Here is a 10,000-nt window from a genome sequence, read left to right on the forward strand (position 1 = left end):
TACCAACCACCGAACTGGACGGCACCCCATAATACTAATGATACTGTCTTCTTCATCTCAGATAAGGACCCATGATTGCAACAGCTTGAATTTCAGGAGAACACAACTGCTTAACATCCTGAAAGGGAACTAAGAGATCTGTATGGTGTAAATGTGGGAGCCGTCCAAAAGGCACCTGGACAAATTTCTATCTGAAATCCCAGATGAGCCCATATCGCGACAGGAAGCACAAAGGGCAGTTTCGTCCAACTCGCTTCTTCACCAAAAGCAGTATTGAAAAAAGAACCCGAAAAACACTGAAAGTGCTTCGTGCTTTTGAGCATGGCCCTGAAAGAATAAAAATGAAGTTTTAAAAAAAGGATGGAAAATCGTATTTGTAAGTCTCTCGTGTCTTGCCTTTCCATAAATTTTGAATTGCGGCGATATGTTCAAGCTGAATGCTCGATACTTGAGAGGGAAGATCAGTACAAAAGCACCCTGAAGCAGGAGACACAGAGAAAAACAGCTTCATCCAAGTTGCTTCTTTGCCGAAAACAGTACTGGTAGGACACCTGAAAACGCTGAAAGTGTTTGGGGGTGGGGTGGCAAACGTGGCCACAAAAAGAATATAAAAAAGCGGTAAAAGGATAGAAAAACATCGCATTTGAAAGCCCTTAATGTCTTACCTTCACAAATTTGTATCGCTAACTCGTGTAAGATGTTGTCGATGTTATTATATGAATTCGCGAGGAAATAGCGATTCCCGGGTTTCTGACTCGCGACGATATTCTCAAGTTGGACGCTTGATACTTGTGGGGACACACCAACCCCGAACAACGCTATCCCGGCTTTCGCAGCGAACTTCGCCTCCTTTTCAATCTGTTCGAGATTCTTATTCTTCGTTCCGCTAACGATTAACCCAATATGAGGGGAGCTCACCTTCCGCCGGAGAAGGGACCTCCGGAACCCTCTTGTTCGCATATATTTGATAGCATCATCGACCCCACCTCTTCCTTTTAATTGCTTTGCTCCGGCAATTTTATTAATAATTTTGTCCGCGTCGTTAAATTCTGTGAGGTCAAAACCGGTTTTAAGGCGTTTCCCGAACGTTAAAAACCCGACGCGGGTCGTCGCGTTCGAAATGTCAAGCATTCTAATTAATCGTTTCAAAAAATCCATTTGCGAGTAAAATTCCTCTTCGAATATTCTATCCGATGCATCGGCAGCAATCACAACGTCAAGGACTTTTCCAGAACAAACTAATAAAACAATAAAAAATGAATACGAATTAATAATTTAATTGTAGACTCTTTTTAAAATTCTACCCCTGAACCCTAACCCTAACCCTTAAAGGTAAGAGTTAGGATTCGTGGTAAGGATTTATAGTAAGGGTTAGGGGTTAAGTTTAGGGTTTAGATTTAGGTTTAGGTTTCAGAATTTAGAGTTAGGGTTTAGGGTTAATATTAATCATTTAGAGTTAGGTTCAGGGTTAGGGGTTACTATTAGGGCTTAGATTTAGGGATAAGTTTTAGTGTAAGGGCTTATGGTTAGACTTAGTATTTAGAATTAAGGTTCAAATTCGGGGTAACAGTTAGAGTTAGGCTTTAGAGTAAGGGTTAGGATTTGTTTTAGGGTTATGGTGGGTTAGGGTTAGTCTTTAGGCTTAGAGTTAGGGTTAGGGTTAAGAATTAGGGTTAAGGTTTAGGTTTAGAGTTTAGGTTAGGACTTAGGATTAGGGCTAGGATTTAGAGTTATTATAGGGTTAGTGTTGTGGGTTAGGGTTAAGTTTTAGGGTCTGGGTTTGGGGTTGTTAGAAGAGATATTTTAGCTTTTTGCCTATTTGGCGCATACTCAAACAACCCTTTCTTTCCCATTAAGAATCAAACAAGGTCTTTTGCTGCTGATGAAAAGTATCGAATAGATTTTGACTTACTTTTTAAAACTCTATCAACCATCCGCGTTGTTGGCGTCGTTGTAGATGTTGGCCGTTCGGTTGTAGTGGTCGTAGTGATTGTTGTCGTCGGCCGAGCTGTGGTAGATGTTGTCGCTCGCATCGTGGTGGACGTTGTAGTAGTCGGATGGGTTGATGGTGGGGGGGTTGTAGTAGTCCAAGTTGTGGTGACTGGAACTACAAAAAGCAGAACGAATAATAATAATAATAATAATAATAATAATAATAATAATAATAATAATAATAATGATAATGATAATAATAATGATAATAATAATAATAAAAAATAATAATAATAATATCAATAATAACAATAATAATAATAACAATAATAATAATAATAATAATAATAATAATAACAATAATAATAATAATAATAATAATAATAATAATGATAATAATAATGATAATAATAATAATATAATTAATAATAATAATGATAATAATAATAATAATAATAATAATAATAATGATAATAATAATAATGATAATAATAATGATAATGATAATGATAATGATAGTGATGATAATAATAATAATAATAATAATAATAATAATAATAATAATAATAATAATAATAATAATAATCTGATGCAGTACCAGGCAGTGGCTATCGTGGCTTATAGAAATCAGCAAAATGTGGAAGCTGAAGACTAAAACAATACCTGTTGTCATAGGTGCCCTGGGAATGATAGCGAAAGGACTGATTGCTACCTTAACTCAGATACCAGGAAACCCCAAAATGGCAGAAATTCAAAAGATAGTGCTCATGGGAACTGCTCATATCCTACGCAAATACTCTCCATGTAATCCCAAGGTTAAAACAAACTTTTATTTATTTATTTTTTTTTTTTATGTATTAGACATTCACTAGTACAACACCAAAAAACCCCAAATATATGGCACAGAACTTCCAACCTGTTGTCTCTTGAGGTCTCTGTGATGGTGAGACTTGGAGCCAACTTGTACAGACATAAAGCAAAAGTCAAACATAGAATAATAATAATAATAATAATAATAATAATAATAATAATAATAATAATAATAATAATATAATATAATAATAATAATAACAACAACAACAACAACAACAACAACAACAACAACAATAATAATAATGATCTGATGCAGTACCAGGCAGTGGCTCTCGTGGCTTCTGATCTTAACTGATTGCAAGTGTTATCATGTACATTGTTTTGTCTTGGTATAAAAGATGGGCTACAGAAAATATTCTGCTCAATACCACAGATTTGCTTGTCAGTTGTTTGACCTTAACCAGTTGAGCATGTCCCTTAGTGACTGGCGATATGTGCATCTCTGATCACGAGCAGAAGTAGTGGGGAGCATTATAGCCGTGTGTTGAGAAGGATTCACCCCTGGAAACATGGGTGTTTCGTTCAACATCCTTAAACAACCTTTATTCAGGGACCTTTTGAATAGGATAGTTTACTCGACCAGAAGAAAATTCTAACTGGGCCCCACCTGCAAGGTCATGTACTGTTTATCTTGATATGTCGCGCACACATGGTTGTGATGCATGTGCCTAGTGTACCCTTATCAGACGGGTAGTCATGACGGGTATACTGGGCTTCGTATATTTTACCCCAGTGTCACTTTGATGGTATGCACTGCTCTCTCACTAAGTAGTAAAATAATTTTAATTTCAACTAAAGGATGTCTCACTTGAGCGAGGTGATTTGAAGTGTACCACCGAAAGCCTGATCATTGCAGCACAAGACCAGGCTCTCGCTACCAATTCAGTGAAGTATAACACCTATAAAACTTCTCACACCAAGAAATGCAGACTCTTTGGGAAGAGTGTGGAAAATGTGACCCAGTTGGTAAGTGGATGTGAGAGCCTTGCACAAAAAGAATACAAGCGCCGCCACGATAAAGTGTGTATCTTCATTGGCTCTTATGCCTTAAATACCAATATGAAGTAACAGAGAACTGGTATGAGCATGTGCCAAGTAAAGTTATGCTGGAGGATGGAAAAGTAACGATACTCTGGGCCTGGGATTTTCAGACGGATCGTGTAATCGAACATCGTCGGCCGGATATTGTCATATTAAATAAGAGAGACAAATACTGTCGGATCATTAATGTAGATATACCAAATGACATGAATGTTGTGAGTAAAGAGGTTGAAAAAATTACCAGGAACTCCGAATTGAAAGTGGAAATGGCAAGACTGTATGGAATGCGAGAGGGTAATTTAAAAGTGATACCAGTGGTGATCTTAAGGCGGAGATGGTGGTGATGGTGGTAATGATGGACAATAGCCGAACTAAACAGCTTAGAAAGACAAGGAAGTTGCTAACTAGATATGGGCCACTCCACCCAAAAAGTGACACAGACAGACTGTATGTACCAAGAAAAAGAGAGGACGAAGAGGACTGATTGGTTGTGAACACAGCATTAAAGCAGAAGAAAACATCATAGCATGATATGTAAAAAAATGCCACAGGACCGCTATTATTAGAAGTAGGAAGGTCAGTCTTGTGTAGGATGAAAGATAGCAAAGATAAAACACTATACAAGAAATTGAAAACGAATGAAGCTGAAAATAGGTAGGTAAAGAAAAGAATGCATGGTCAATTTCATAAGGGTGTTGAAGATAAGACAGACAGAGAAAAAAGATGGCTGTGGATGACTGAAAGTGATTTAAAACCGGAAACGGGGGCTATAAACTTTGCTGCTCAAGAGCAAGCACTATGAACAAACTTCATAAAATACAGAATAGACAACACATCAGAAAGTTGTAAGTGTAGAATGTGTGGACAAATTGGTGAGACCGTATGACATATTACCAGCTAATGTATGCCACTAGCCCAGGAGGAATATAAGAGACGCCACGACAATATAGCCAGGCTTGTCCATTGGACATTTTGCAACAAGTATGGACTTGACAGAGCAAAAAATTGGTATGACCACTAACCTGAAGGCATTATCGAAAATAGAAATCCAAAGATCCTATGGGATTTTATTATTCAGTGCGACCATGAGATAGAGAATAGGAAGCCGGACATAGTGTTAATTGAGAATGAAAACAATGCTGGATCACAGACATAGCGTGCCCAGCTGACAACAAAGTATGCGATAAGTACGAAAGAAAAGTAGATATATATCAGATTTCAATGTAAATCTTATAAGCTGATAAGGCGAGATGAGTTTAACAGTTGGTGAGATGAGTGACATCGGGAGCATTAAGATGCGTTAAGCATCAAAATGTGAAATCAACGATGATCTGGCTATATCTGCAATCGTAGGGAGCTTGTCTCCTTTGTCTGTAATTAAGATAATCATTCTGTGGCTATTGAGTTGCTTTGACTCTTATTTCTAGCAATCGTGGTGTTGATTAGTGTTGATTAGATAGGTAGATAGATAGATAGATAGATAGATAGATAGATAGATAGATGATAGATAGATAGATAGATAGATAGATAGATAGATAGACGGATGGATAGATAGATAAATAAATAGATAGATAGACAGACAGACAGACAGACAGATAGACAGACAGACAGACAGATAATTTTCTTTATCGGCCACACAGGGCTGCACACCGATGGGACAAATTACAAGGTAGAGCTTTTCTTTTGGGGGATGAAACAAACAAAAAACAAAAAACAAAAGAAACAAAAAAAAGTAGCGTAGGTTTTCGATCAAAAGGGATCGTAAAAGGAAAAAAAGAAAAAAATGGAAAAAAAGGAAAAGAATAGAAAAGGGAAAAAGAAGAAAAAAGAGGAAAAAAGGCGAAGAGTAAAAAAAAAACGATCAATAGGGATCGTGTATCACAGTGTCATGATGTATGGTGTAAAGGGGGAAGCAGATAAGGTTTATCCGTGGGAAGAAAAGCCTACGAAAAAGACCACGGTAACCTCGGTCAATATTGTTATATGTTACCACATTTGTTTGCAAGTGGGTAACCCTCAGATAGACAGATAGTCAGATAGATAAATAGATAGATAAATAAATAGATAGATAGATAGATAGATAGATAGATAGATAGATAGATAGATAGATAGATAGATAGATAGATAGATAGATAGATAGACAGACAGATAGAGAGATAGAGAGAAAGATAGACAGAGAGATAAATAGATAGATAGATAGGTAGGTAGGTAGGTAGGTAGGTAGGTAGGTATATATATATATACATATATATATATATACGCATATATACACATACATACATATTACGGAGATGTACTTGCATAGCAAGTGATCTGATCTGAGATCGTGTGCTGAAACGAAAACAATTGCAGCGTAGAAGGTGTTTGTAAGCCATTTAAGAAACACACAAAAGCCGTTCGATTCACTTCAACATTTAAGTTTAATTTGTCAAAATATTTTCGTCGCTTTAAGACCGCGACCTGTTCACTGATAAAAATCCGTGCTGCATATACATACATACACACACACAACACACACATACTCACACACACACACACACACACACACATATACACACATACATATATATATACATACATATATATTGTCGTGCAGCAGAAGAACTCCTTGCTACCGAGGAAGGGTTTTCTCTTGAATAGCCGTGTTGAGTCGTTTCATCTGTTGAACATAGAGTTCCTCATTGACCGTTTGGTTCCGCTCAAGCAATTCGTAATGGATAATCCCTTCCCAGTCCCCCACCATACGCACAACATTGTTTTACGCGGATTTAGATCTTGTTTCACGCGCGGTGTCGCTTATTTACCGGGGCAAAGCCATTCCTTTCGCTGCTTCATATTGACGTACAGGCACCATTTTTCGTCGCCAGTAATGATTCGGTAAAGAAATTGTTGCTTCGGTTGCGGTGATGAGCCAGCAAACCAGCGGAGATTGTGGCTCGTTGATTTTTGTTGTTGTCACTTAAAGCATGCGGAATCCATGCTCCATACTTCTGAACCTTTCCCATCGAATGAAGATGCTTTTCTTTAGCAGTGCTGGAACATTCCATTTTATCTGCCAGTTCCCTTGTCATTTGACAAGAATTTTCGTGCAAAAATTGGTTTAATCGCTCTTCATCAAGCTCAACTGGACGGCCAGAATAAGGTGCATCTTTGAAGTCAAAATTTCCATATTTGAACTTGGCATACCAATCACAAGTGGTTCTTTCAACTATGGCACCCTCTCTATACACAGCACAAATGTCACGAGCAGCTTTTGCAGCCTTAGATCCTTGATTAAAAGCAAAAAGAAGGTGTCGAAAATGCTCGTTTTTCTTAACTTGACATTCCATTTTAATGATATGAAAATAAACAAAAATTAACTAAAATTAACTAAAATTAACTAAAATTAACTAAAATTAACTAAAATTAACTAGGAAAAAGCAAAATAGATTCCAAAATGATTCAAAAATAGAATTCTCAAAAAAAAAATAGATTCCAAAATTAAAAAAAGCGGCGGGAACTTAGTCGCCATCCCAAATATATATATATTTTCAACATGGATCTCTTTCAACATGTGATCTCTTGAGCACCACCAGCTCAAATATTTTTTCCTCTGTCTTCCCTTCTTGGGATCTTTCCTTCTCCTTGTTTCGACGAAGAGCTAGCTCCGCTCGAAACGTTAAACCCTCCTTCCTTCTTTCCTGAGCGTCAATAATACTTAATTGTTCCACGTTCCTGCTTGCTGTGTTTCTTTTTTTCTTTTTTTCTGTGTTTTTCTTGTTTGGATTAACTATATATATATATATATATATATATATATATATATATATATATATATATATATATATATATATATGTACATATATATATATATACTCTTTTACTTGTTTCAGTCATGTGACTGTGGCCATGCTGGAGCATCGCCTTTAGTCGAGCAAATCTACTCCCGACGTAAACACACACCAGCAGCGGTTGTCAAACAATTTGGGTGGGGGGACAAACAAAGACACACAAACACATGCACACACATACACACATCCATATATATATATATATATACACATACATACATACATACATATACATACACACACACACACACACACACACACACACACACCACATATATATATATATATACGACGAGCTTCTTTCAGTTTCCGTCTACCAAATCCACTCACAAGGCTCTGGTCGGCCCGAGGCTATAATAGAAGACACTTGCCCAAGGTGCCACGCAGTGGGACTGAACCCGGAACTATGTGGTTGGTGAGCAATCTACTTACCACACATCCACTCCTACTATATATATATATATATATATATATCGGGCTTCATTCAGTTTCCGTCTACCAAATCCACTCACAAGGCTTTGGTCCGCTCTAGGCTATAGTAGAAGACACTTGCCCAAGGTGCCACGCAGTGGGACTGAACCCAGAACCATGTGGTTCGTAAGCAAGCTACTTTATTTCATCACACACCCACTCCTACTACAGATATATATATATATATTGTCAATCTTTCAAATGTGGGAGGTATTTCTGCCGCGCTTGTATATACACGACGGCTTCTTTCAGTTTCCATCTAGCTAATCCACTCGCTTGGCTTTGGTCGGCTCGCAGTGGGATTGAACCGTGAAACCACGTCCTCGTGCAACAAACATCTCTATCACACAACGATGTAGCAAGCTTCTCCCTTGGTTTTTACTGATTGCAGTCACACAATTTCTTTTCGTTGCTGACATCCGCAAAAGAAAGGAAAAAAAAGCTATGGAGAAACCGATACTGCTTACAGGGCGACCTTGTTTCAAGAAACTAATTCATGTATAAGTATTTCTAGGTCAGCCCAGAAGCTTCAGCGGAGTCAGCAACGGCAGACGAGGCGTCTATCATAGACACAAACGGAAAAAGCAGGTTGTTATTGTATATCCTGACTAAATAGGAAATAGTCGACATGTTTTTGATAAGAGAGTGACTACAAAAAATTTCTTAGGAATGTATGTTTGTAGAACAAGTTTTTAATTCGACGGACACCATGCGTGTATATATATATAATATATATATATATATATACAAAAACCTACATACGTGTGTATGTATGGATATAAATATTTGTATACACACACACACGCACACACACACACCACACACACATATATATCTATACCAGTCTGTCTGTCTATCTATCTATCTGTCTGTTTATCTATCTATCTATCTATCTATCTATCTATCTATCTATCTATCTATCTATCTATCTACCTACCTACCTACCTACCTACCTACCTACCTATCTATCTATCTATCTATCTATCTATCTATCTATCTATCTATCTATCTATCTATCTATCTATTCTATCTGTCTATCTGTAGAGGGTGAGCTCGTTAAGAAGCTAGAAGAGGCAATTAGAAGCGGCATTGCATCCGACGTTTTGGCGGCAAAGTTGGCCTTCGACCAACACTTCAACGCCAAACACGAAGGGTGTGTTGTCAGAGTTAGGATGCGTGCTCTAAGGAGCGAAGGTGTTGAAGCCGCGCGAGAGGCCCGGGTGGCAGAGGCGCAATAGGGCAACAAAGCCACCATTCGGTCTCTGGTAGATGAACAGGGGCGCGAATTACTCGAGCCAAGTAAAATGAGTGAGACCTTTCAACAGCATTTTGCCCGACTGTTCTGGACGAGCGGCGGGCAAGAACGTAGGGTGAACTTCAGTACCGGAGCATCCATGACAACCTCCATGTGATGCGCTACATCATAGACAGGGTAGTTAAGGGACCTGGCTTGGGTGGGATCCTGATCAATTTGGATCAATCGAAAGCTTTCGATAGGGTAGACCTTAGATACTTGGAGGCTGTCCTCAAAGCGGCTGGTTTCGGTCCCGTCTTCCACGGTAGGATAGCTGCTTTGTACAGAGGTATCCGTTCGGTAATTCGCGTAAACGGACATCTATCGAGACCTTTCGACATTGCACGTTCGGTCCGTCAGGGATGCCCCCTATCGTCGCTTCTCTACGTATTGACTCTCGAGCCACTACTGCGGAAGCTGGCGACTCTGAGGGGCATCCTGCGAGTATTGGAATGCGGGAGGAGCGTGTCTGCATACGCAGATGACGTCACCGTCTCAGTGTCTAGCTACTAGCACATCGAGCTGGTCGGCGAGACACTGAAAGACTACGAAGCGGTGA

The 10,000-nt window shown here is 38.5% G+C and overlaps 1 protein-coding gene across 1 annotated transcript in view; it reads right to left on the reverse strand.

The window, feature by feature from the left end:
• The window catches only part of LOC115222689 (collagen alpha-1(XII) chain), a 57,151-nt gene that overhangs the window by 13,436 nt on the left and 33,715 nt on the right, over positions 1–10,000 (reverse strand). The window contains exons 5-6 of the mRNA XM_029793010.2: positions 1,913–2,107; positions 666–1,238 (exon numbers count right to left, since the gene is read on the reverse strand). Of these exons, the coding sequence (XP_029648870.1) occupies positions 666–1,238; positions 1,913–2,107 (768 nt within the window). The remainder of the gene's footprint in view (positions 1–665; positions 1,239–1,912; positions 2,108–10,000) is intronic.

The sequence above is a fragment of the Octopus sinensis genome, linkage group LG20 (assembly GCF_006345805.1).
Source record: "Octopus sinensis linkage group LG20, ASM634580v1, whole genome shotgun sequence".
Taxonomy (NCBI): Eukaryota; Metazoa; Mollusca; class Cephalopoda; order Octopoda; family Octopodidae; genus Octopus; species Octopus sinensis.